General features: G+C 50.1%; 1 protein-coding gene across 7 annotated transcripts; it reads left to right on the top strand.

Moving 5' to 3' along the window:
• The first annotated feature begins 627 nt into the window (after window positions 1-627).
• Window positions 628-27866, top strand: Septin8 (septin 8). Of its 7 annotated transcripts, none has more exons than XM_051180707.1 (10): window positions 628-941; window positions 12214-12334; window positions 13772-13967; window positions 14286-14466; window positions 15243-15404; window positions 15913-16009; window positions 16430-16598; window positions 16782-16914; window positions 17026-17216; window positions 26565-27866. In XM_051180707.1, exons 1-10 carry the CDS (start codon window positions 912-914, stop codon window positions 26728-26730), a joined length of 1446 nt encoding a protein of 481 aa, XP_051036664.1. In that variant the 5' UTR covers window positions 628-911; the 3' UTR covers window positions 26731-27866. The 7 variants fall into 7 exon arrangements, with proteins under 7 accessions (XP_051036664.1, XP_051036663.1, XP_051036667.1 ...); XM_051180706.1 differs by having other exon boundaries at window positions 14280-14466; window positions 26568-27866; XM_051180710.1 differs by lacking the exon at window positions 26565-27866 and adding an exon at window positions 20512-20935 and having other exon boundaries at window positions 629-941.

The raw sequence follows: 27866 nt of genomic DNA, 5'->3' as shown, positions 1-27866 counted from the left end.
TTATTATCAGGAAGACCAAAGTCTTGGGGAAGATCAAGGACTTGGGGAGAGCTGGATCTTGTATGGTCACTGGAAAAGATTACCAAGCCTGCTGTGCACTTTTTTGAGTGGTAAGATTTGAAAAGATGAGCATGCTGTGGGAAACAAGGTCCTCTCTGTATGACATAATTCCAAACTCGTGGGACAGGCAGGGTGAGGGTGGCCAGCAATATGCTATGTAGATGGTGGAGCTCCGCTTTCCAAACTGCATCTTTCTCCGGTTCTTCATTGCGCAAGGAGCCAAAGGCTGACTGGCCGGACGCACCGGTCCAGCCTGGGGTTCCCGCCCTAGCTCCTGCTTAGAGCATCAGGTGGGACACACCAGGCATAGGCAGAAGAGGCTGAGGGGACCTCTCACGGATCTGCAGAGCATGAACCCTTAGCCTGGTGGTCCCAGTGCATTTGCAGGTTCCAGCAGGGACAGTCAGCTTGGAGGCGGAGCCCCAGGGCGTATGCAGCACCCCTCAGTGCTGTGCACTGACCTAGCTTCCCAGGGACACGCAGCAGGCCTCGGGAAGCACTCCAGGTACCCCAGACGTGGCAGTCTGGGCCCCCCCACCTCGCGGACTACAAGTCCCAGCAGCACCCGCAGTTGCTACCTCCCGCCAGGCCGCGGAGACCCCCGGCCGGTCCTAGCCGTGGGGAGCGTGCTGCGCTGGGGCTGAGCCGGGTAGGGAGGCCGGTCCCGCGGGCGGGGGCGGGGCCCGCTCCGCGGCTTCTCCCGCCGCCGCCGCCAAGGGGAGTTTCCAGGAAGTGGCCATATTGGATCCATTCAGCCGCAGCCGCCCGGGCGGAGCGCGTCCCGCAGCCGGCTCGTCCCCGCCACGGCCCCGGCGCTCCCCGCAGCCCGCCCGCCCGGTGCGCAACTCGCCATGGCGGCCACCGACCTGGAACGCATCTCGGTGAGGCCCGCGGCGCGTGGGGACGCGGGAGGGGGCGCGAGGCGGGCTGTCAGCACCGCGCGGCGGGGCCTCGAACCCCGGGACCCGGAGCCAACCCCGGGAGGGGGTCTTGGATTTCTGGCTTCGCGCGACGCAAGCTCCTATCCGCGGGAAGAAGCCAAGACTTGGGCGGCTCTGGGCAGGTGTGAAGACAGACTCGTGTCCAAAGGGGAGGATCCCGGACACCCCTGACTCTCCTTCCCCACAGTGTTCCTGCACCTCTGGGGACTTGACTTAGGCGCACAGGTGCTGTTAGCTGGGTGCAAGGAGTGAGGATGGAGCCCCAGGGGTCCAGGGACTTTTCCCCTACCCCCTACCTCCAACACACACACACACACACACACAGAGAGAGAGAGAGAGAGAGAGAGAGAGAGAGAGAGAGAGAGAGAGAGAGAGAGAGAGAGAGAGAGAGAGAGAGAGAGACAGGGGAGTTGTAGTTGTAGACTTTAGTCCTGAAGAACCCAGGCCTGCCCCTCATCTCCCTCACTGTCCCCCAGAAGCCTGGATCCTGGGTGCTCCAGACAGGTCCAGGGCTTCAGTGGTAGGCTCTGGGTCTGCGGCAGCCATTCTCAGGAGCTGAAGTGATTCCAGAACCAAACCATTGAATGTTTGTTTGGGCTCCAGGCAGGGAATGCCTTCCTCTGGGCTAAAGGCTCTTGGTGGTCCTAACAGTGGTATCTGTTGACCTGAGCCAGGGTATTGCATGCAATCAGAGGGAGGCCTTTTGGGGGTTGTCTGCACTCTCTTAGTGTCTAAGGCTGGATTTGGGTGTGTCTGGGAGGCTAGGCTGTGACAGTGAAGGAAGCTGTGTCCTCTTGCCAGCATGTGAGGCCCTGGTCGGCTGGAAGGGGAGGAGGGGTAGGGAGGGAGGAGGTGGAGGAGAGCCCAGGGCTGTTGGAGGGAGGGAGAATTCTGAATGTGTGACCGATAACGAATTGGTTCTGGGGCTAAATAAGGGAGCCAGGACTTATATAATTATGCTATAAATACTGTCATCTGAATTTATATATGCAAATTTCTTCTTTAATCTGAAAATACATTTGTTGGTCTTTGGGACTATGCATGATAAAACAGGAGCTCTTGGTTTCATAATGTGTAGATTGGTGTGTTCTGTGCCCCTTGGGGAGGGGGGACTGTGTATCTGTTAAGTAAGTTTGACTACATGGGGAATCTGCAGAGGCTGAGCCAAACCAAGATCCACTTCACTCCCATGGCTGTAAAATGGAATTTATGTACTCCAGGAAAACAGCCGCATTCTTATAAACCTGCCGAGTCAATGGAGACCAAAAGATGTGTGTGTGTGTGTCTGCATGCTGCATTTTTTTGTGCCTAGCTGACCGGAAGGTTATGTCTGGGTTTGTTTTGAGGTCAGAGGCTTGTCTAACGGTTGATCTTGCACAGATGAGAGTGTGCGTAGAGCAACTGGAACCAGTGACCTGAGAGGGTTTCTTGAAATGCTACTTGTTGGTCATGGGACCTCTGGCGAACACCCTCAGTGTTCTCATCCCTCACAGAGCTGTGTGGCTTCTGTGAAGGAATGCAGGTGAGGTACTTAAGTAGTGTCAGGGACATGATAAGGACTCAGTAAATACCATGTGTGAGATGGCAGCAGGGAGTGTGTGTGCCTGGTTGCGCCTCCTCCCTTCCTTCATCACTAAGTGGCCAGAGACATCCTCAGAGGGTCAGCTGAGTGTCTATGCTGTACAGCTGTGCCTCTGTTTACTTTTGGGTCATTTCTGTGGGAATTTCTTCACATTATCCCCATAGCGAGCCAGAGCATAGGGAGGGGACAGACTCAGTGCAGCTGGAATGCTAGAATTCTGGGACCTTGCTTAGTATGATGGTTACGCTAGAGGGATGGATGCCTTCCCCTGCCCTCTGCACTCTGGGCCATCAGCCTCCTGGGAGGACTTGGATGGGATTGAATTTGGGTGTAGTTTGGCCGGAATTTAGAAGTCTGGTCTTTTTCCTCCCTTCCTTGTTATCCTGGGAAGGTAATGTCTTCCCTTATCTTGCTTGTAACCATACTGTGTCCTTAAAGAACTTTTTGAAGGTTAACTGTAGTCTTTGGATTATTGGAGACGCTTGGATATTTTGTCAGCTGCAAGGTTTGGTGATGCTGTGGCAGGTATCCATTGCCCCTGTGGCTTGTGCAAAGGTGGTCAGAGCAGCCCTTCAGGACCTGAAAACTGTCTTAGTCAGGAGCCTACAAGACCATATAGAAGGGTTTGGGCTATAAATCAGGGGTGGAGAGCTTACTGACTTGTGTAGGAAGCCCCCAGTGCTACCCGAGAGAAAATATGAACACTCAGCGATGTACTTTGAGATAGAGGTGTGTTGGTGTCTTGATCCACTCTTCCTGTCATGCTGTACACGCCATAGGCCTATCTTTATTATATTTTACTTATGTGTGTCTGTGTATGTATGTATGATGTGCATGTGAAGGTTGGAGGACAACTTTCAGAGTCTCTCTTTCACTATCTGTGTCTTGGGAATGGAATTCAGGCTGTCAGGTTCCTTTACCCACAGCCATCTTGCTGGCCCTACATCTTTGACCTCTGACTGGGTCCTGCTCAGCTATAGTCAGCTTGGACTTAGGTTGATGGCTGTTGTGTAGGTATGTGGGGGCATCCCTCAGCAGGTTCTGTCATCTCTTGCTCTCCTTGGGTAGTCAGGCTCCTGCCACACTCTTGGGATCCCTCTCTTGCTCTGAGGCTTACCCCCCTCCTCCCCTGACCAGCTCCTATGACTCTCCTGTCCGCATCTCATGGAGCAAGGTTCAGACTCCTAGGCAAAGGACCCAGTAGGTCCCAGGCAGAGTGAAGATGTGCGGGGGAGAAGAGAGAAACGTGAGGCCGCCTCATACTTGGCATTCTTCCCAGTCAGTCACTTACCCTCCATCTCCGCTTTATCCCCGGCACCATCTGTTACATCCGTTGTCACCCCTGTAATCTTGACACTTCCCCAACAAGCATGCTATCCAAGGAGTGCCTATTTTGTCCTAAAGCTAGGGATGTGGGAGGCAGGCTTCTCACCCAAATGTGGCTCAAGGCCCCTGTCCCCAGGATCTCCGTGCAACCCGTGTAAATGATCAGTAGGTGTGCCAAGCCTTTCTGGGCAGAAATGATAGCAGAGCAAACGATTATCTGTGTAGCTAGCTCCCACTGGCTAACATTGAGGGGTCACATGTGAATGCCACAGGCAAAGCCACAATTCTGTACCTTTCTCTAGGAGGTGGGGTTGCCCTATCCTTCCTTCCTTCTCTATTTACCATACTAGGGAACCAACCTTATGGTTGGACCTTATGGGATGGATCAGAGCTATGAGTCTGAGAAGGTGTTGAGGACCCAAGGGAGCATTTGACTATGGACTGCTTGGGGCAGGAAGAGAGAGGATGGCAAGAACAGCCTGACCATAGTACCAAAGAGGAGGGAGGATGGGTGGAGGTGGGGCACTCAGGGTCCAAAAGCTTTGGATGGTGGGAATGGGGGCAGGGGCAATGGATGTTTTGAGCTCATGTCTTTTAATGTCAGCAGGCTAAGGTTGGGTGAGGAAGCAAATTTTGGTTGCTGGTCCATCAAAGATGGGTCCAATACCCAGATGTTAGCTTCCACCTGATGGACCCCTTGAGGTGATAGACTTTTGAACCCTAGGATGAACTAGGTAGTGGTGTGTGTTTGGGACAGTAACTATCCCAGATGCCTTTATGGCTGAAACCCAGCTTCCTTGGGGCCATGCCCCAACTGCAGGATGACAGAGCAAAGAAGCAAGGACCACTGGCCTCCAGGTATCTCTCAGGACCTCTTCAGCTTCCTGCTTCCGTGCTGCCTGTAGGGTCTTGGGACTCCCAGCTGTGTTCTACAGTGCACTAGCTTTGTGAACAGCCAGGCGTGGAGCTGGTTATGTAGGACAGAGACATCTGCTTGGGGATGTCTCCCAGAATCAGAATGCCCTGTTGTGGGGCTGGGATGTTCTCTATTAGCTTCTATAGGAGTTTGTGCATCCTTGGGGCTAATGTAGGAAAGCCTGGCTGGGAAGAGGCAGCAGAGGACAGGGCAGAGAGCTTCTTGGCAATACCTACAGTTGTCCTGTTTTCCTGGGGGGCAAATTCTTGGGACTAGTAGCTTTGTTATAGAGCCAAGTTAGAGGTACAGAACCAGAGGAAGAGAAGTGAGTCCATCTCTGGTCATGCTGTCTGGCTGTTCTCTGTGGGGCCTTCTGGGTGTGGGCCTCCCAAGATCTTGGCTTCAGCAGGGCTGGGCCCAGGATTCTCTCTTCAGAGACAAAGCTGACCCTCAGCTGGGGTGGATGGGCAACAGAGATGCATAGCTGTATCTACACAGGTATCTCTGGCCATGTTGGTGCTAGAGCACCCCTCTGGTCCTCACCAGCACGACTATCCATCCTGTGGTGGTAAATAAGGCGGGGACATTTTGGAACCCACATTCCCCATTCCAGGACTGGTGTTTGGTTTATGAGGAAATGCAGTCTTCTCCCTTGAGTGAGGTTGGACCACTTGTGGCTTTCCCTATTAACAAATAGTGGTGGCTGCCTCTAGAGTCTCCAGCTGTACCTTCTGCAGGAGAGCGCCTCTTATGTGCATTGGCAGGATGGGACATTTCCTCTTCCTCCCTGTAACACATCAAAGCCTAAGAATGTGTCTGTCCCAGGCCTTGTGGGTGGCAGGGACAGGCATGGGCCCAGGAACTGTTCTTTTTGGTTTCTTGGAAACCTGCTTTTGGTAGAACTATGGATTGAACCATACTTAGTTGATGACCTGCAGCTTGACTGTAGGAAAGGGGAGAAAAATATCTTGAACGGAGAAGTAGATGTCCAAGTACTGGGGCCTAGGGAGAATTGGGGTGGTGGTGGGGTAGTTATGCTACCAGTTCCTGGTCTTCCTACAGGAGGGTGGGGAATGACTGGTTTAGTGAGAGTAGAGTAACTGGTGGCCCAGCAGCCATCTCCCCATTGTTAACCCTGTGGGTCACCAATGTCACACTATGAAGGTTGATCTGGCATTGAATCTTCCTCCCAGATGTTCAGTTGCTGCTGTCTAGGTGTCCTATGCATTGAGAACAGTGTGTCCTTCATCTGTTCTCTGTAGGTCCAGGATGACACCTTCTCTATCTTTGCCTTCCCACATACAACCTTTTAGTTATTTCTCGTAACCTCTGACCTGGGTTTAGAAGCTTGCTTGGAATCCTGGGACCAGAGCCTAAGCCTTTCCTGGGAAAATTCCTAGGATTCCTCTTGGGCTCAAGGACAGTTGTGTTTAACACCACAGTTCTGGCTGGAGGCCTCTGCTCTGGCTATTTTTAAGGCCCAGGCTACTTGGAAGTAGCTGAAGCTACTTTATGCCAGGAATATGGGTAGAGAAAGCTCAGTGTCCTGGGTCCATTGCTTAGGGCCTTCTTCCCCAGCCAGGGCTAATGTTCTCCTGGGGAGTGGGCTTCCTGTCTAACTGGCAGGGTGTACCCAAGATGCCTTGAGAGGAACAAGAGGGCAAAGCCTTCTGAATTTTAAGCCCTAAGATAGCCTGGGACACTAGTGGGTACAAGGTATAGGAGCCAGGGAACAGATATGTTCAGAGACCAAGGCATAGAGAAGTCTGTGGAAGGCCTGGCATTAGGGAGATATTCTTGATTCAGGGTTTAGAAACCACATTTCTTCGATTGAAAATCTGCTCTGATTCCCTCCCAGGTTTTTTTTTTTTTTTAAATTAGTTTATTTATTTTATGTGCATTGGTGTTTTGCCTACATCTATGTCTGTGTGAGGGTGCCGAATCCTCTGGAAACAGAGTCATAGACAGTTGTAAGCTGCCATGTGGGTACTGGGAATTGAACCCAGGTCCTTTAGAAGAGCAGCCAGTGCTCAACCCTCTGAGCCATCTCTCCAGCTATCACACCCCCTACTCGCTTCCCCCCCCCCCCACCCCTTGGGGTTTTTCATTCACCCATAGCTTCGCCAGTCTTGTTAGTATGGATCCTTGAGCTGATGATTTACAGGCTCTGAGTATTGTCTGCTTTTGTGTGGGGACAAACTCCGAGACCTGATTTGTCCCTAGATGCCACTTTAACTCTTGGTAAAATGGGCAGTTTTTCGTGTCTGTCAATTAGGGCTGATCCTGAGGGTTCAGACAACCATTCTGGACCAGGAGAGGATGTCCCAGTTACCCACTGGGCTGTATAGTAAACAGGCTCCTCTGGTTTGTTCTGGATGGTCAGGCATGCGGGACTGCACCTCTTGGGTTGTTTTCTCTGATGTACCAAAGAAAGGATGATGTGGAAATCCGAGGTTTGGCTCAGGATCCAGGAGCTTGTTAGTGATTAAAGAAGGGATCTTGGCCCATGGAGTTTCTTATTGTGTGCAGATCTCAAAGCTGCCAACTTTCTCTCTCTCTCTCTCTCTGCCAAGGGAGGGTCTTTGAAGATGTTTAGAGCCTCTAGTGAGCACCCTAGTTTTCTGGATACAAAAAGGGCTAGAGTGGGCAAGATCTGTGCCTGTCTAGGGCCAACCAATCTAAAGGTTTATCCTCCTGGAACAGTCTCCCATGGCCTCCATGACCCCAGAATGGAGTGGACACAATCTTCTCAGGTCATCCTACCAGACTACTTGTACAGTAATGTCTTTGCTCTAGATCCATTGTCTAAAATGCCAAAATACCATCTTTGACCCAGTATTTTCTTCCTTCCATTCTTTTGTTTTTATTTCCTTTTTTCCTTTTCAGACTCTTTTTGAGACAAGATCACATGTAGCCCAGGCTGTCCTCAAGCTTGCTAAATACCTGAAGATGGCCTTGAACTCCTGATTCTCCTGTCTTTTGCATCCCAGTGCACCCCAGAGATTACATGTGTTTCTACCATACCTGACATATATTAATGGGCTACACCTCTTGTTTCCTTTTCACCTTTTTGTTTGTTTGTTTGGGGAGGTAATAAGGATAGAAATTGGGGCCTTATAGATTGTTAAGCAAGTGCTTTACTATTGAGCTACATCCCTAACCCTAGGTAGTCCAGGTTGGCCTTGAAGTCATGACCCTCCTGTCCTAACCTCTTCAGCATTTGCTCATGGCACGTGCCACCATTGCTTATGTTTTGTATTTTTGCTTTGAGATAGGGTCTCTCTATGTCATTCAGACTGGCTTTGAATTCCTGATCCTCCTGCCTTAGCCTCTCTGAGACTGGGATTGCACACAGGTGTTGCTATACCCTGCTTGGATCTCTTGGGGTGGGGCAGGAGAGGGGGAGAATTGGATGTCTAAACAGACCTGCATTCCCACAGTTGACTGGAACCACAGACCTGTGGCCACCCTGGACCACATCTGAGCATGGGCTCTGCTATTTCCACCTCTTCCTGGAAGGGTTCTACACTTGACCATGTCAGTTGCTGTCAGGAGCCAGCAGAGGAATGTGGCCCAGAAGTATGAGTTCCCAGTCACATTGTCTCCATTCAGATCCTGAGCAGCATGGCCTCTTGTAAATGACTGTCTCACAGTACTCCAGTGGTCCTCATGGGGCTACCGTGTGGAGTAAGTAAGATGGAACTCATAAATAGTAGCTGTAACTGTGGTGGTCATCAGCATTACTTTATTGACCCTCTGTCCATTTATAGTGCCTCCTTGACCTCGGTGGCACTTGAGTTTAGAACAAGCCTGGGGTCAAGATGTGGTGGCCTCACCTCACTGGGGCTGTCCCAGTGCTTGGTGCACGACAGATGTGTCCAGTGACTACTGACTGTGATGGATTGGGAGCCTTCCAATACAGAGCAGAGTGCTTTGGCTAAGGGCTTGTTCTGTTTGCCATTCCTGCTGGGCTGGGCCGGGCCCTGGTTAGTAGCTCACCAGGTGGGAAACATTACATGAAAGACTATAGCTCTTTTGGTTTATTTCACACAGGCTTTTACAAAAATTATTTATTTATTAGATTTATTTTTTTAAGATTAATTTATTATATATGCCTACATGCCAGAGGAGGGTACCAGATCTCATTATAAATGGTTGTGAGCCACTATGTGATAGCTGGGAATTGAACTCAGGACCTCTGGAGTGCTCTTAACCTTTGAGCCATCTCTCCAGTCTCACAAGATAGTTCTTTTTTGTTGTTGTTGTTGTTTGGTTGGTTTTTCTTTTTTTGAGACAGGGTTTTTCTGGGTAGCCCTGGCTGTCCTGGAACTTGCTTTGTAGCAGCAGGCTGGCCTCAAACTCACAGTGATCTGCCTCCCTCTGTCTCGGATTAAAGATGTGCATCACCACGTTCAGCTTTTCACAAGGCTGTTTTTGGTTTTTGTTTGTTTGTTTGTTTTGTTGTTGTTGTTTTTGAGACAGGGTTTCTCTGTTTAGCTTTGGAGCCTATCCAGTCTGGCCTTGAACTCACAGATATCCTCCTGCCTCTACCTCTTAAGTGCTGGGATTAAAGTCATGAGCCACCACTGTCCACCTCCCCACAAGGTTGTTCTTAATGAGTGACTGCTATCGTCTTGTGAGCTCCATTCCTCTCTGAGGCTATAAACTCAAGTGACACCTTGGCCTTCCTTGCCTCCTCATAAGAGTTTCTCCACTCTCTCCTGTCCTGTGCATGCTCATTCTGTGGAGACCAACTGTCACGGTGCTAAGGTCCTATCCAGTTAGGGATATAAGCCAGACTCAGAAAAGACCAGAGGTAGGGCAGGCAGAGCTCTGTAACTGCTCTGCTGTTTTCTTGGCCCTGCTGCCTTTTCTGAGAAGGCTTTAGTCTTAGGCTGGGGCCACAAATGCCCACAAGGTTGTCACAAAGGCTCCCAGGCCACTTGGCTCTGCATCATGCTGACTGGCTACCGCCAGATGACAGGGCTGTTCCCCAGCTGAGTACCTGATATTCTGTCTGAGTTTTGATCACTGTATCCATCATGTAGGGGATACTGGTATTACTGGTTCTTTCTGTGCTATGACTGCTCAGGCTAGTGAACATCTGAGGGGAGGGTGACAATTTGCAGTAAGTAGGACACTTTGGGTCATGAGTTATTGATGCCAAATGTATGATCAGGAAGGCTGGCATTGATGAGAGTCATCCCTCAGTAGAGCCAGAAGGTCACATCAGTTTCCTGAGGACAGGGAAGGACACTGTTTCTGTAAAGGCAGTAGCCATTATTCTGTGTGTGTAGGTATACCAGAGATGAACATCCACTCTGGTCCCTGATATTCCTGAGTAGACACAGTGCAGCCTGGGCAATAACTTGGGGGTGATGACCTCCTTGTCCTCCACACACTTCCACAGAGAGAGCTGCATTGTGCGAGGGAAGAAGCAGCAAGGGCTGCTAAGTCTGGGTAGGTGGGCTTCTGCAGTCCTCTGTCCTCTTTTAGCCTCTAGAGCCCAGAACTGTCATTGTCAGAAAGTTGGGGAAGTGAGGCATGGGCTGGCCTGTTCTTTCTTCTCCTCCTTCAAGTGTTTTGCTGTGGAGTGAGTGAGTGGTGTGTGTGTGCGCGTGTGCGTGTGTGTGTGTGTGTGTGTGTGTGTGTGTTTGTGGTTTGTGTGTGTGGTATGTATGTGGGTGGTGTGGTTTGACACAGCTGACTTGGTCAGCTTTGGAGGCAGTCTCTAGGATGTTGGATTACATCCTGATTGTGTCACCCTTGGAAGGAGAGCATGAATAAATACGCAGCCTCCTCAGCAAGCACAGCATGCCCTCAACTTTGGAGATTTTCAGTTTCACCTAAAAATAAGCTCCAGACTATTCTGTCTGTCCTGCATTTGATCCTCATGCTGTCATAAGCAGGAAGGTAGATTGAATAATGAAGTTCTGTGAACAGTGGACAGGTGGCACCAATGTGGTAGCATTTGAAGATGGTGTTCGTGAACTTAAAAATGAGCAGGTTGGGTTTTTGTGCCAGAAGCCAAACTGGCTAGAGAGGTAGCCAAGGCAATAGGGTGTGGCTGCAGAGAGCTGATGTCTAGGTGCTGAGGAAGCTCTTGTGTAGCAGCAGCCACAGGGTCTCCTGTCTACCCCCTCCCCACTCCTTTGCCCACTGTGCTGAGTCCACATGTGCTAAAGGGTTGCCATGACACTGCTCAGAGCTCCACTGTGGAGCTGAAGACAGGAGAGATTCCTGTGTGCCTTTCTGTCCCTGATGGTGGTTAGGTCATAGATACAGAGGAAGAAAGAGGTATGGTTCTGCCCAACACGGAGCTCTGTGGACCTGCAAACCTGCCCTCAGGGTGGTATCTTACTCCCATTCCCAGGGAAGCCAGAGAAATTGTCTGTACAAAGTTGAGTCCAGCCTTGACTCCCTCTTTGGGCCTTATTGTTTCTCTTAACAGTTCTATAGACCAACTTCAGTGGTCCCCGAACACTTGGGGCCTGCACATTTCTGCTGAGGTCAGGTTTCCACATTCTCTCCCAGAATCTTCTTTCTAAATAGTAATTGCTCGGGTAGGATTGGAGACCCCTGCAGATCCTGAGGTCTCCAGAGACTACCACTGAGGAGGAAGCAAACTCCTCCTCTGAGTCCTAGACCTGGATCCATCTTCAGGAGTCTTGACTCTTCTAGCAAGGTCCCTGCAGGGACTCTATGTGATACACAAGCCATGGAATGTGGATGTGGAGGACCACCAGCCCAGCCTGACAAGGAGGGCCCTCTGATGGACTCAAGGAGGGGCTGGGAAAGGCCAATGAGGGAGTAGCAGCATTTCCACCTTCCTCAACTGGCTGCATGAATATACACTCTCCAACCTGTGCCTTTTGGGCTTTTGAAGATCCAGGGAGGGGCTGGGGATATAGCTCACTTGGCAGAGTTTCTGCCTATCATGCATTACACTTGGAGTGTCCAGCACCTCATAAACCTGGCACAGAGTGCATGCCTGTAATGTCAGCACACAGGCAGTGGAAGCAGAGATTAGAAACTGAATATTATTCTTGGCTATGTAGCAAATTAAGGTTATCTTGGACTACATGAGACTCTGTTTAATGAAAAGATCCAGGGAACTGGGTGGGGTGGCACACACTCATCATCTTAAACATTTTGGAGACTGAAGCAGTGGGATAGCAAGTTCAAGACCAGCCAGTCTCTAAAGTGTGGGGGTGGGGGTGGGGGGAAACAGGACTTGGGGCCCTCTGTGGGAGTGTAGCGGGAACCCTGGTGACTTGCAGTTGTGTCCTGGGTGGTGCTGAGAACTCAGGCACCAGCATCAGGGCTGGTCTGACAGCGATACATCTTTTCCCAGGGGGCTCACTGTCTTGCTGTGCTTTTCTTGGCAGAATGCAGAGCCTGAACCTCGGAGCCTGTCCCTGGGCGGCCATGTGGGGTTTGACAGCCTCCCTGACCAACTGGTCAGCAAGTCAGTCACACAGGGCTTCAGCTTCAACATTCTTTGTGTGGGTAAGTGGTGGCCTTGGCGGGGCAGAAGAAAGGTGAGGCTTCTAGAAGATGGTGCTCTGCTGTGCTGGCCACCTGTCAAGCTGGGGTGGGGGCTTCCCAAGAGCAGGAAGATCTTTAGTTCAGGTTTTTGCCTTGCCTCTGCCAGGATCAAGAGCAGGATTAGAGCCAGGACCTGACTCAGAGTCACCACAAAGAGGGAACAGAAGTGGTTCCATGAAAGTGCTGCCTAAACCACTGTGGGTGTCCATCACAGAAATTCCACAGTTACTAGTTCCTTCATTCATTTAAACGAAGTCACAGGCTGGAGAGGCAGCCCAGTGGTTAAGAGCACTTGCTGCTCTTCCAGAGGACAGGGCATCCATTCCCAGTACTGATAGATGTCAGATGGCTCACAACTACTTGTAACTCAAGTTCCAGGGTCTGGACTTCTCGCTTCCATAGGTATTCATACATACACAAACATTCACATACACATATAAATAAAAAAAAAAAACCCTTTTAAAAAATTCCTTCTTACTCTGTGACAAGGATACATTGATGAATGATACCCTGCTTTGTCACCAGATCACAGGGTAAAGCTCTAGTCCACTTTGGAACAAGCTCATCCTGACCAGGGAGACTCCATGTGTCCAAGGCCTAGGGACTGTCAGAGGCGTAAAGACTGTGCAGGACCCTCTGCAGATATCCCTAGGAAAGGAGACCAGAAAAAGCTGAGGCTGCTCAGACTCCAGCTCCTGGTGGTTTCAGGTCTTGTTCCTGTGGACCCATGGCCGCCTTGACCTAAGAAGGGTGATGCTCAGAGCAGGCTGTGTGTTTTGTGATTAGGTCCCTTTGAAGCCAGCATACGGTGGTATCTCTATAGCCTGCCTGGTACTGCCTTTTTCCCACTCCCTGGGGAAATGTCACATGCCCTGCATAACCACGTCTTACATCAAAGGCTTCCTTTATTTATGATTCTTTCTTCTGGATATTGTTTTCTTTCTTTTCTTTTTCTTTTCCTTTTCCTCCCCCCCCCTTAAAAATGTATTCATTTTATTTGAGGGGGCACATGACAGCGGAAGTCAGGGGACAACTTGGAGTCACTTTTCTCCTCCCAGGAATTAAACTTGGGTTGTTAGGCTTGACAGCAAGTGCCTTTACCCCTTGAGCCATTTCACAGACCTTTTTAGGGGTTGGGGTTGGGAGGTAGGAGTTGGTGTTGGGATGGAACCCAGGAACCTTATGCATGCCAGGCAAGTACTCTAAAACTGAGCAACAGGCCAAGCCCCCACACTTTTCAGAGACCACCAAGGATGGGCAGTGAGGAATGGAGTAGGCAGCTTCCTTCCCCTTTCTCATTCTGCAGCTGAGGGCCATTGACCCTCACCTCATCTAGCTGAACAGCCCTGGTTCTACCCTTTGATAGTTACTTCTCTCTCTGTTGTTCCCATTCACCAGGAGAGACTGGGATTGGCAAGTCCACACTAATGAATACACTATTCAACACAACCTTTGAGACCGAGGAAGCCAGTCATCATGAGGAGAGTGTACGCCTGCGGCCTCAGACCTATGACCTCCAAGAGAGTAACGTTCATCTCAAACTGACCATCGTGGATGCTGTGGGCTTTGGGGATCAGATCAATAAGGATGACAGGCAAGAGGCGGGAAGGGCGGCTCCACCCCGAACTGGTTGACCCCCATCCTAAAACTTCTCAAACACTTCCTGCTTCAAACTGCCCCATACATACAGCTCTAAGATGACCTGGGAAGGCTGCTGGCTGAGGTCTTGGGCCATTGACAGAGCACTTCTTCCTCTAGGAGGGTAGAGAAGAAGGGGTCACTCTGCCTCCTGTACCAGATAGGGCAAAGCTGTTCCCTGGGAGGAGGTGGGGATAGCCTGGCTTGGGCTCTGGGCTGCCCTTGCTGCAGCCAGTGTCTGCCTCCCAGGTGATGAATCTGTCTGTAGTTACAGGCCCATAGTTGACTACATCGACGCGCAGTTTGAAAACTATCTACAGGAAGAGTTGAAGATCCGCCGTTCCCTCTTTGACTACCATGACACAAGGATCCATGTTTGCCTCTACTTTATCACTCCCACCGGGCACTCCCTGAAGTCCCTGGATCTGGTAACCATGAAGAAACTAGATAGCAAGGTATGTGCCCTTGCTTGTCATCTGACCTCTGCCTTACACCTCTGGAAGGAGGTGTGGTGACTGCAGCTGGTTATCCTATGGTCAGCTTGGTCCTCTCCGGCTATTTCAGTGGCCCTTACTGAGTTTTCAGAGCCCTGTTCTCAGCAGCTTCCTTCTCATTTGGAGCCTAGCTTTCTTTTTTCCTTCTAACTAACCTCTCCAGCTGACTGTCTGCCCAGAGTGTCCCACTTCCATCCCAGCCTCTTAATCTCTAGTTCCTCCCGACATTTCTTTCCTGCCTGACGTGGCTCCCCCTTGGCTCTCTTCTGAGCCCACTAGGAGAGGAGAATGACTCAGAATTGGATTGTGAATGAGAGTAGAGGACAGTTTCATAGGGTATCAGAAAGGATTGGGGTCCTGGAGGACATGTGCCCCCCTTAGTTATATCTCAGCCCTTGTGACTGCCTTTACATCTCAGGAGTTAATTTTTACCATGAAAAATGGGGTGACCTTGGCCTGGGAGAGTTCTAGCATTTTTCCATGGCTGCTGCTCCCGGGTGATCTTACTTGCTTACTGTTTCTGTAAGACCCCAGGCCAGAGCATCCTGGGTCCAATTTGAATATGCCTAGGGTTCTGGATATCACAGTGGCCACAGATGGCTGGGTTTGGACTGTGACTGCTCATTGGAGCCACTCACTGTCTTCCTGATTTTCCACTCTTAGTGCGTGTCCATGGTCAGTGACCATTACTCAAAATAGCCAACCAACCCACTGCCCCCCTCCCCTGACCTTCACAGGTGAATATAATTCCCATCATTGCCAAGGCTGACACCATCTCCAAGAGCGAGCTCCACAAGTTCAAGATCAAGATCATGGGTGAGCTGGTGAGCAATGGAGTGCAGATCTACCAGTTTCCCACGGATGATGAGGCTGTTGCAGAGATCAATGCTGTCATGAATGTGAGTGTTGGGCAAGAGCCTCAGGGCTCCAGAGCCAGAAGGCTTGGAGACACCACTCTGAGACACAGCCCCTGGGGACTCAGCTTCCCAGAATGTTATCCTTCATGTCTCCAGCACAGGGTGGCGGGCGTTCCACACCTCCAAGGCCTGAATTCTGGGGGCACCAGACTAGAGGATTTGGATGTTGGTTTGCTCTAAGGATCCACTAGATCTGAGGGTCACAGGTTCTAGACTCAGGGTGGGAAAGTGATGCTTGAAGGAGCAAGTACATGCATGGTCAGGTTACAGGTCCTGTTAGCGAGCTCTACTGGCCCTTGAGAAGAATACCCCACAGGCAGGAAAACCCAAGCATGAGTATAGAATAGTTCTCTGAGAGATGGAAAGTGAGCCTCTAACCCCAGAGCCTTGTAAATGATTAGTGGCCCCTCCCTAGCGTGCAGGGGTGGTGAGAGAGTCTGTCCCCTCATTCCAGCACAGTGCTCACATGTATACCTGGGCCCCTTTTCAGGCACACTTGCCTTTTGCTGTGGTGGGCAGCACAGAGGAGGTGAAGGTGGGCAACAAGCTGGTTCGAGCACGACAGTACCCTTGGGGAGTGGTGCAGGGTGAGTGTGGGGCGAGTACTTCCCCAACTGGGGCCTCAACTCAGTCTCCTCTTGTCCTGCCAACTGAGGCCCTAACCACTGTCCTGCTGCCCCTCTGCCCATCTCATGGCCACCTCACACTGTGGATCTCCCTGAGACACCTGGCCACTTTCCTGCTGTTCCTCTGCCCATCTCCATGCCTAATTCATGCTGTGGAACCATGAGGCATCCAACCACTGTCCTGCTGTAGCCCCAACCATCTGCATGTTTGTTTTGCTCTGTGGACCACCAAGGCCCTCTAACCATTGTTTTACCTTTCCCCTGCTGATCTGAACACTTGCCTCATGATGCGTTGGAGCCACCAAGGTACCCAACTACCACCCAGCCATTTCCCCACCTACCTGCATGCCTGCCTCACGCCTCTCGCACCCCTGCTTTCAGTGGAGAACGAGAATCACTGTGACTTTGTGAAGCTGCGGGAGATGTTGATTCGGGTGAACATGGAGGACCTGCGGGAGCAGACCCACAGTCGGCACTATGAGCTCTACCGGCGCTGCAAGTTAGAGGAGATGGGCTTCCAGGACAGTGATGGTGACAGCCAGCCCTTCAGGTGACAGCCTGCCCTGTGCTGCCTCAGCCCCTCTTGTCATGCCAGCACTTGCTCTCTCAGGCCTTGTAAGCCAGACGGCAGAGGCTGGTGGGAGCCCTGCATCCTCTTGCCCCGGCTTCTTCCTGACCTCGTTGCTCTGATGGCCTCAGTTCTACCTTTGGCCTCTCCCTTGGGTCTCCACAGCCTCCAAGAGACATACGAGGCCAAGAGGAAGGAGTTCCTGAGCGAGCTACAGAGGAAGGAGGAAGAAATGAGACAGATGTTCGTCAACAAAGTGAAGGAGACGGAACTAGAGTTGAAGGAGAAGGAACGGGAGGTGTGTGCCAGGCTGGGGAGCTGTGGGGAGGGAGTCAGGGCAGGCTGGCTGATGTGGAGGTGGGGGACCGATACCGCCCATGCCCAGGTGCCTCCCTTCTCCCTTCCCCAGCTCCATGAGAAGTTCGAGCACCTGAAGCGAATCCACCAGGAGGAGAAGCGCAAGGTGGAGGAGAAGCGCAGGGAGCTGGAGGAGGAGACCAACGCCTTCAACTGCAGGAAGGCCGCCATGGAGGCCCTGCAGTCTCAGGCCTTGCATGCCACTTCACAGCAGCCCTTGAGGAAAGACAAGGACAAGAAGAAGTAAGTGGCATCTCTCTCCCTGGGCTCAGTCATTCCTGTTCTCGGCTTCTCCTTCCCTCTGGGTCACTGCTCACCTGTGCTCAGCCTCACGCTCACTGAAGTTTGCCCTCAACTCCTCACTTGCTCTCTGCCTGTGACCTCCATCTTGCTTTTGCGCTAGTCTTCTTTCTCCATGTCTCACCATCTGGATCTCTCTCTCTCTCACAGCTGTTTACTCTCCATCCAGCCTGCGCCCTACGCTCACCCTCTCCCCCTTGATCTCTCTCCTCCCTCATGCTCCCACAGCATCTTCATCCCCCCACAGCATCCTCAGCACCTGGTCCTCTTCACTGCTGTAGTGAAGGAGCTGGGTCACATGGAACGGCCAAGCAGGTGTAGCCACAGGAGACTGGGACAAGTCTGTCAGGCCAGGAGAGGGACCGATGTGGTACTGTCCTCATTTCCCGCCAGATTCCAAAAGAACCATCGCTTCTGCTTGAGTGGCTGTGGCACATGTCCCCTGGGCCCCTGGGGCCGGGGCTGTGGAACTTACATTAGCTGACAGATGATGATGACACATAACAGCAGGGACTCATAATGGCGGGCCGGTCAGCACTGCCCCAGACTGTCAGCTATCTCTACACAGCTACTTTGGAAGGCCTGCAGGGGTGAAAGCATGGCAGCTCCCTGCAGGCCTCCAGGGCTGTGGGAGGAAGCAGGGCCGCTCCTCTTACAGGGCTGGAGCAGATCCTACGGAGTAGAGAGTGACAGATGGACACGAAAGAATTCCTAACCATGTTTCCTCAGCATTTTCTTTGCTTGCCCCTCCTCCCACCCCGCTGCCTCCTTCTTTTCTTTGCCTTCTTTTAAACAAACAAGCAAAAACGCAACTATTTATTATTTATTGTTGTGGTTTTAGTAATAGAACCCAGGGCCTTGCACATGCTAGGTAAGTTCTGTACCATTGGTCTGCATCCCCAGCCATATTGGTGTTCTCCATTATTGTGGTTTAATAAGGATCAGGGGAAACAAATAGGCCGAATAGATGTTTATTCAAGGAGAAATAACTCACAACATAGACAGATGAACACCAGCAGGTTCCTGGTCCCAAGGATGCCTCCGGATGCTTGTCTGTCCCTGTGCTGCAAGCAAAAGAGAGCTCCTGGCCCCTTCTCCAGACCTAGTTCCCCCAAGTAATGTCAGCCCCTGTCCCCACGCCCCAATGGACGTGGTCAGTGCCACAGGTTCCGACAAAGTGAATATCTCACTGTACTCCATAGCCCTTTCCCACATTCTTTTGTTTGTTTGTTTTGTTTTTGTTTTTTGAGACAGGGTTTCCCTGTGTAGCTTTGGAGACTGTCCTAGAACTCGCTCTTTAGACCAGGCTGGCCTCAAATTCACAGAGATCCTCCTGCCTCTGCCTCCTGAGTGCTGGGATTAAAGGTATCTGGAGTCTGATACCCTGTCTTCAGTGGCTCTCAGTGTCCCACTCTACTTCATTCAGAGACTCAGACCCCCATCATACCATGGTGTTCCCATCTGCCTCAGCATCTGCAGCCTCTTCACTGATGTAGTAGCGAACGAGGCTGGGTTCCCTGGGCCTTGGCTTATATTTGGTCTCATTGTTTTCTTGCCAACCCCCAAAATAAGCAAGCATCCATTCTAACCCCCCATTCCTGGGCTCCTATTTTCCCTTGTATTGTTTAAGGAGACACGTACCTGGGTCTTCCATTCTTGGGGTCATGGAGTCTAGTGGTCAGGCCCACACAGTGGGCTGTTAACTGTCACCCTGGGATACATCTTGATGCATGAATTTGACTATGGTCCTGCCCCATCCCTAGGTAGCATTTACTGATGCATGTGTGTGCGCGGGCACGCGCGCGCGCGCGCGCGCACACACACACACACACACACACACACACACACACACCTCTCTCTCTCTCCCCCTCCTGCCTCAAACTTAAAGTGCTTCTCCCTGGGGGCAGATTGTGGTTCCCAAGGTTTGCTCTCTGCTTTGGGACAGTTGTTTCCCCTTCTTCTAATCTTCCCCCATCCTGATGCCTGACAGCTCACCCCAGCTTCCTATTCCCAGAGGACCCCAGGCCCAGCTCCCCCAAGCCAGGAGAATTTACAGTTTGTTTCAACCCTGGTCCCATGCCCCCCTCGGTTTTGAGTGTGGAGGTTGAGGTGCAACCAGTGTGGGCTTTAAGCTCCCAGCTCAGAAGTTTGCCTCCTGGTGAGGGGGATGAGGGGGCGGAGTCTCTATATTCACAGTGACTTTGCCCTGCTTCCTGCTGCTGTGGCCTAGGCAATCTTGTGGAAGTAGAGGTTAGTAGGCGGTGTCCCCAAATAAGAAACTGGGAGAAACCCCAGGGCCAGCCAGGTTCCCAGCACTGGGGAGGCAAATGCAGGGGGCTTGCTCTTAACTTTGAGGTCAACCCGAGCTACATAGTGAGTTGTTAGACTACCTGGGCCACATAACAAGGGCCCCGACTCAAAAAAAGAAATAAGTAAATAAAAAAGGAAAAAGAGACTGCAGATGGGTTGTGGTTGAGGGTGGAACTGTGCTGCACAGAAAGACAGCTCTCAGGAGAGGCCTGCCCCAGCTATCTGGTCTCCTGAAATATTGTTTCCCAGCTCTGGGTCTGGAAAGCCAGCCCTTTCTGTGGGGGGTTACACTAGAGAGCTTCAGTCCATTTGACTGAGAGAGAGGATGTACCTGTGGAGCTAGAGTTGGGGTTCACGGGTGGGCCAGGCATGCATTTGGGAAGTGGATTTTTTTCATGGCCATTTAGTTAAATGGCTTTAGTTGGTTTGTATTCATTCTTTAAATTTTAATCAATTTTTGCGAAATTACTTCCCAATCAGATTTTGACCCTCAGCCCGGGACACCACAAACTGAAGCGAGTTCCCTGCTTTGCTCATCACAAATGCCAGACTGACTGCCCTTTCCCAGTGTCCACCTTGATGTCTTTTGTTTCTGTTTGGTTTGGTCTGCGTATCTTTTAATGTGTCTGTTTTTGTTTTGTTTGTTTTATTTTTATTTTTCAGTTAAAGCACGCACAGACTTACATGTCAAGAGCGGACTTTAGACTTTCATGTGTTAAGTTGCTTGCGTTACACCTTGTGACCCTTCTCCCATAACATGGTGTGAGGATGGACTGGGAGCCGGTACAGACTCCAGTGTTTACAGCCTTGCCTTGTCCCCACCTGCTGGCCCCGGGCTGCCTGGGCCTGGCCAGCTACCCCTCTCTATGCAAATGTGTCAAAGCCATGAATGCTGGAATCCAAAACTGACAAGGTTTATTTTTTCCAGAGCCGGTGGCTGGTCTTCCATTTACAGTGTCACTATTCCTTGACGGAGCAGTTATGTGCCGCTCTAGTGATGGCCCCAGCCAGTGATGCTAGGCCTAATTGTTCATCGTCAAGCCAGCGACTCATATGGTGCCTAGGCGTGGCCTGTGGTCTGGTGTATACACGCTGCAGAATTCTCCTATTTCCCCTTCATTTTAATTTTTCTAACCTAGAGCTTAATTTCAATAACATTTGAAACACTTCTAAATTTTTATTTTGGCACCAGTGTCAAGACAAATAATATCTATCTTTCCCGTTATTTTTGTAAGTAACACAGATTGCCTGATTTTTTTTTTTTTTAAACTAAAAAGATCTCTAAACCTTCTTACGTAGAAAACACCCTATGATATCTAGGGAGAGGTGGAAATAAAGTTCCTATTCTGTCAGTGTTTGGGACTTCTTTACAGACTGAAGTGGACCCCAACAAGACCACGCCCAGCCTTTTTTCTGTGAATGTAAATGGAACAGCAGCCCAAAGCCCTTGTCTCTGCCCTAGAGGTGCTGCCCACAGTGACAGGGACCAAGTGCATGTGTGTGAAGTGTTTGACTCCAAATAAGCTGCCTGCTCCCGACCAGTGTGCTCAGTGGGGAGAAGGCTGTCATGTCATGGTCATTGTTACTTCTTTCCTGGCCGAGGCAAGGAAATAAAGGTGTCTGAAGTATTAGCAAAATTTGAGGTTGGGGTAGGGAGGAGAAAAAAAAAAAAAAAAAAAAAAAAGAAAGAAAACAAAAGCCTAGCGGCTAAGAGCTTCCTCTCCAGCCACTTAAAGTGGCTTCCAGGTGTGATGGTGCAGGCCTGTAATGCCAGTGCTTGGGAGGTAGGAAGCCAGAGACTGGCCTCAGTTACATAGTGAGGTAGAGGCCAGCTTGGTTTACATGAGACCCTGTCTCAAAAAATAAGATAAAAACAAGAAAAGTACTGCCAAATCCAATCTGCTCTGCTCCTGGTGGTTTGCAAGCCTCAGGGCTGAAAATGGGTGACACTAATGTCCTTGGTGTTGGTGCAGCTCCAGGCTGGACACCAGGCTCCCCAGAAACATAGACTTCATCCTGAGGAGCTGATCACCCAGTGGGCCACTCGCTGAGAACCTGAGGGGACCATACCTTCCTCCCAACACCATTTACCCCGTTCTGCCAGGCCTGCTTCTCTTTGTCCAGGACCAGTCTGGCTTCTTCTGTCTTTCTAAGATGGTAGTTGATTCAGAGTGAGCTTCGGGGGAAGGTTGTTGTGAATCCACTGAGGCACAACGCCCCTAAGGCCGCTGTACCTGTGAGAGGCCCCACACAGCCGGAGAATAGCATTTGTTGATGCTCTGAGGAAAAAAATCCTCCATGTCCAGGGTGGATCCTTGCTGCAAGACTGCAAGGCTGGACTCTGAACTATTTACCATGACTGTTTTAAGCAAAAGAATATAAAATTCGGTTCAGGTCTTGGAAGCCCTGTGAGCTTCATAGCTAGTCCACCTTTGGTCATGGCAGAACTCATGTTAGACTTTGGTGTCTGAGACAGAGGTGAACTGCAGGCCAGTAGCTCCTCTTAGGGAAACTATATCTGAAGGTATATTCACTTAGGTTCAAGCCTGACCTTTGGAGCAGCCTCCTAGCCAATATATTTAGAGACTAGGATGACCTAACAGGTCTACCAGTTGTATAAAATAGGACTGCTGGCTCCATGCTGGGCATTCTGGAGGCAGCAAATAATAACATTGTCTCCTGCATACTGGAAGACTATTATGGTCAGTGCCTATCTTTTGACCCAAAGCTTGCTAGCATTCCTGGGGAGACCTGACTTTTATTTTCTGGGTCTAAGTTGCCCCCCATGGATCCTGTCAGCCACAGCAAGCTTTTCTTCTGTTTTGTGGAATTTAGTTATCTGTAGCTGAGGTTAAATTAATCCTAGATGTGCAAGAAAAACAGGAAACTTGCCCCTTGGGGGATGTGACTCCCATGTACAGCTGGGATTTTCTCCTCTTCCCTGTCATCTGTTGGCTTCATGGGAACTGTCATAGGATCATGTTGACATTTGCTGTTATATTTTCCTTTAGTCATTTTGTGTTGTGGTAGAATCACCATATAAATAATGGTTCAAACCTGGACTTTGAGAGAAAAAAAGATTCTGTTAATAATCATGCCAAATCCCTAGGCCCTCAGGAGGCTGAGGCAAGAGAATCAAAAATTCAAAGATCCTGTATCAAATTTTTTAAAAATGCTGGGCATGTGACGACTCTTTGCTAGAGAACTTGCCTAGCATGCCTGAGGACTGAGTTCTCTCCCCAGCACTAAGAAAAGAAACCCAAGTCAACAGCCATCAAGCAGATGTATTCCAGGCCAACCAAGATGTGTGTTCTCCCTCATACTGGGTGGCCTGAAAATCCAGGCATTTTGTGATTGTGCACACTGACCCCATATATGTTCCTGTGTGTGTGTGTGTGTGTGTGTGTGTGTGTGTGTGTGTGTGTGTGTACTCCCCTTGTTTGGAGCTCATACTGGGTAAGAGACCCAGGAAAGCCAGCTTGCTTGTCTGTTATGTTACCATGCATTTCTAAAATCACTTCAGTTGTTAATCCATTTACTCTCTATCCATTGACTTGTTTCGGTTCCTTTCCTTCCACTTTGTACTCATTTGTTTTCATTAAATTTTGCATTTATTTTGAGTTTTTTATGGTGTCATTTTTGGGCAGTAGCTTTTCAAGTTTCTTGAGCATATTAATATTCTGTAGCTGTAGCAAAATACAGCCTGCTTCTGCTGTGTCCTTTGTGGGGACAGATCTCCTGAAAGAATTTCATTTCCTGGTGAATCCTGATGCTGGCACCTGTGAGTGCTTGTGGTATGAAGGAGTCACAGGAAGGAGATTCTGCAGTCTGTGGCTCTTGAGGAGTTAAAGGGTCCACGACAAAGAGAAGGCATGCCTGCCCTCAAAGTTTACATCTTTACTGAGGAAGCTTGGCTTAGGACAGCTAACACTTATGTGTCCTCAGCTCTTGTAATGACATGCTCTAACATCTCTAAGCCTCATCATCCTGTGATTAGATACTATTACCCCATTTTATAGGGGAAGTCCCAAAGAGGTTTCATAATTATCTAAGGCAGCACAGCAAATGATTTGAAGAGCTACGATTTGAATATTGGTTATCTGCGTCCTTAATGTCTGAGCTAAAGCTTGACATCCCATGGGGATCACAGGAGAAGAGTGGAAATGTGGGCACTGTTACAGTATAGGGTGGTGGTGTGGGATGTGGGCCTGAGATGGTTTGTGGAGGTGGGAAGCCTCGGGAGAGGGAAATGTTTGGAAGGAAGGGTGGACTGGTGGTTGAAAACAGCAAGCTACCTCCGGTCTTTCTCCATCTTCATTTCCTCTGGCCTCAGTCCTTCACTAGCCCCTCACCCTTTCAGGTGGGGACAGAGGAAGATGGATTGTGTTCATATTATCCAATCATAGGGATTCCTATTGTATGTTGAGGTGAGGTAAGTTCCTAGTAAAAAACTGAAGAGACCCCAGGCCCTGATGCAGTCTTTTAGCAATGCTCAGTGGTACATTGTTAGTGGGAGCGTTCACCACCCAAGAAGAGTTATAGGTGGCATAGGCCACCTCCTCATTCTGGTATGATACTCTCAGGGCTTCCTTCTTTCTCCATGAGCTTGAGAATAGGATCAGTGCAGGGGACATTTTACAGCTGCAGCCACCTGGTTCACAGGCCCAGGTGCTATGCATGCATACAGCAGACACCCAGTGCCACAGATACTGGTGTGAACCCTTGAGATAAACTCCCATCCCAACCAGTGTCTGCTCACACATGTTGGCCTCTGGATGGGAGCAGCAAGAGGCTGGTCAGCATGTCTACCTTGCCAGCCTGGTGTAAGTAACTGGAGATGTATGAATGTCAGGTTTCTGCACACTGCCAGCTCCCTACCCTTATCCCCATTCTTTCCTGGTCTTTCAGGACCTACCTGGAGGACAGTTATTGACAGGACAGAGCTCCAGGTATATATGACTCTAGTAAGAGATGTGCAAGAGTTCTATTAATGGAAAGTAGGTCTCCTGCGGCACTGAAATCCATTCCAAGTGTATTTTTACAGAAACCTCCAACAGCCAGGTGTGGTGCCATGTGCCTGTGATCCCAGTACTCCAAAGGCTGAAGCAGGAAGATTTTAGGTTTGAGGTCGGGCTGGGCTGCTATTTGGGCTGGGAAAAAAAGGTGGTGGGGGCTGCTAAAATGACTCATCAGGTAAAGACACTTGCTGCTAAGCCTGCCAAGACCATGTAGTGGAAAGAGAGAACTATCTCCCACAAATTGTCCTCTGATCTCCACATAATACAAAAATAAATAAATGTGTGGAGGGAAGCTCCAATAATCAAAAGGTAAAATGGTACCTTGGGCTCACAATGTGGCTCGTCTGGTCCCTGACCACATAGTGAGCATCTGGCAACAGACGGTACCCACTCCCCCATCCCCCACCCTATGGCTTAGCACATTTATATAATTGCTTCTCATGGTGACAAAGCTTCATGGACCACCTCTAAATTTATGACCTGGTCATTCAAGTTCCCTATTTGGGGACTGACACGGGTCCTGCTGGCATCTTAGCCAACTTGACTCCACGGTGTTGAGAGAGGCAGCTGACCTCTTGTCATGTGTGCAGGTCTCTTCATGGCAGCATGGCAGGCAGGGCAGGCTGGGCTCACACCCAGCCAGCAGCATGGGACTCTGCATCCTCTTCATATGTGTCACAGAAGCATCCTTAGCATGAAGTTCTCTGTGTGAGGACACTGTGGGGCTTCTGAGTCCACCAGGGAAATCACTAGCAAGTGGGGACACTCAGGTCCAGAAAGACTTCCATCTTGCTGGGACTGAAGTGCTGCTCTTGTGCTTGTGACAAGTCTAAGAAACTGGAAGGACCTGGCCAAGCCTGGCAGGTAGAACAGCAAGAATTGGTCTGTGAGGGAGCCAGCCATGGTGCACACACCTTTAATCCCAGCACTGGGGGTGCAGAGGCAGGTGGATCTCTGAGTTCTGAGCCAGCCCTGACCACACAGTGAGACCCTGCCTCAGAAAATGAAAAACACCGGAGGGGCAGCCCCATCCTTCAGGAGGAGAAGGTCTCACGCTAGCTCTTACCCAGCTCTGAGGGATAGAGCCAGCCCTAACTGAGGAAGGGAAAGTAAGAGTGAGCCTTTTCCCTGGCTTCCTGATTCCAGAGGCCAGAGGGGAAACAGGATCACAGCTTCAGGCCACCTTACCTCTTCTGGTCCTGATATAACTTATGAGGACAGAGGAGCTCCCCCGGTGGTTCTAGAACTTTCTCCCAGTCTCATGATGAGACACTTAAAGCCAAAGAGCTCACAGGTCCTGGAGGTCTCGGTGGTAGCAGAGGCTGACTGGGAGGTGAGACAGTATTGGTCTAGGAGGGTAACTACAGACTTCTCTAGTGTGGCTTCACGAGCACCTCACAGCCAGGTGTCAGCACAGAGTAGTGACAGCCATCAGGCTCAGGAATGGACAGTCAAGTGCCAAGACAATCACGTGAGGCACTTTGAGCACTGTGTAACTACCCTTCTTCATAGCATTAACTCTACCATCCTAGGAACCTTCACCTCCAACCTCAGTAACTATCATTAATCTATCATTCCATCTTAATCTGTCATGAGGGCTGCTGACACGGCCCCACCCTATGTCACCATACACTCCTGTAGAACGAAGGACTGAACATTATAATCCTCAATTTAAGCACTCAGATCCCCTGCCCATTCCACACCTTGGCCATCAAACTGCCTGCATTCTTATTCTTCATTGCCAAAAACCCTTCCTCGTGATTTCAAGGTTTGCCATACTGGGGAACACAAAGCATGACCACACACAGGAAGCATGAACTACAGTCAGACTCTTGCCGTAGCTGTCATGCTCAGTGCATCTTCTGGAGCCCACAAAGGAACAAGAAGGGCCATGGGTACTCCTTTCAGCACAGGACATGTCAACCAGAAGGACCAAGTTGATGTCTACCTGTGCTTTCTTTAGCAGATCAGATATAGGAGCACAGCAGTCGGGCATGAGCCTCTCCAACTCTAAGGTGATGATGACCAAAACCAATGTGGAACCTTTGAACTGCAGCAGCTGGTGGCCCGCCTTACAGTGTTGTGGCTGCCTGGTCAGGGATGCGACGTGGAGGGAAGGATTCCTCTGAGGCAGCAGTTCCGCCATATGGGGGCCAGCTCAGGACCATCAGGGCGTGGAACTGGAGACCATGGTTTTTAATGTTAGAACAGAGCCCCACCATCATCCCCTAGTTTTCACATATCAATAACCAAAAGTGCAAACGGTTTCAATTACCATCAGGGAGCATCCGGGGTAGCCCAACCCTTTTCATTCCCAGATAGTTTGATATGTGACATGGTCACTCTGAGGCTAAAGCGTATAGATGGCCATGTTTGGATTCTGAGAAATGTGATCCTACTGTTCAAGCTAAAGGGAGCGGGGAAGTTACCTGTAATCGCTTGACCTGAGGAGAAACCTGCATCCTTATCAACAGCACCAGTTTTCCATAATGAAACTGCCCTTAGTGATTTAATCTTCATGCTTCATAACAGACCAAAACACCATGCCATTTCCTCATTTGCATAATTTTGCCTTACTAACAGAAGCACATCCTGAAGGATGGCCTCCATCCCCCCAACTAAAACCAACACGAACCGGTGTCTGATATTTTTTAAGTGCCAGATCAGTACGGTCTAATGCCTCAATAAGGATTGTGTGTAGGTGAATAAAGACAGCTAAGTGAATGTGTGTAAAGTATAGCAAAGGCAGACAGATATTTATATACAATATTCATAGAATGGAAAGTTAAAATATTTTTGCAGTGTGTATTTAAGAGAGAAACTGACCATAATAGTGCCGTCCAAATGTCTTTGTCAAGTGACTTCGGTGTCCTTTAGACGTGAGAGTCTGGTGGAATGGTGTGGGATATAAAGATAACACTTCTTTCACTCTTCTGTATGTTGTGAGCCTTTGTGGATCACCTCGCCGTGGTGCATGTGCAAGGACGTGTTGCACGCCTGTGCCTTGCCTGTTCTGTGTTGTAAACAGCTGTTCCAAAGGCACAGATGAGTCTCAGGGAGACTCTATCAACTCCTGCTTATTATAACCAAGAAGCCCAGCAGTGTTCCCATGTTGGGGTCCTAGTGAAGTCTGTCCAGAGTAGCCAGCCCCTTCCTCCGCAGCTCACCCGGGGTCCAGCGAGAGCCATGATGCTCTGTGAAGTCTTTTACACGTGGAATTGACTGTAAAAAGAAAATAAAAGGGGCCAAAGCCCAATATCAATCA

Source organism: Phodopus roborovskii, unplaced genomic scaffold (assembly GCF_943737965.1).
Source record: "Phodopus roborovskii unplaced genomic scaffold, PHOROB, whole genome shotgun sequence".
Classification (NCBI taxonomy): domain Eukaryota; kingdom Metazoa; phylum Chordata; class Mammalia; order Rodentia; family Cricetidae; genus Phodopus; species Phodopus roborovskii.
The sequence above is the reverse complement of the archived record's forward strand: the minus strand, read 5'-3'. Positions and strand labels throughout refer to the sequence as shown.

What these genes read in the sequence shown, in the direction of transcription:
- Septin8 (XM_051180705.1), top strand. Translation starts at nt 912, where the DNA reads ATGGCGGCCACCGACCTGGAACGCATCTCG. An exon ending in CAGATCAATAAGGATGACAG is followed by an intron (nt 13,968 to 14,279) that starts GCAAGAGGCGGG and finishes ATCTGTCTGTAG; the next exon opens with TTACAGGCCCATAGTTGACT. An exon ending in TGAAGGAGAAGGAACGGGAG is followed by an intron (nt 16,915 to 17,025) that starts GTGTGTGCCAGG and finishes TCCCTTCCCCAG; the next exon opens with CTCCATGAGAAGTTCGAGCA.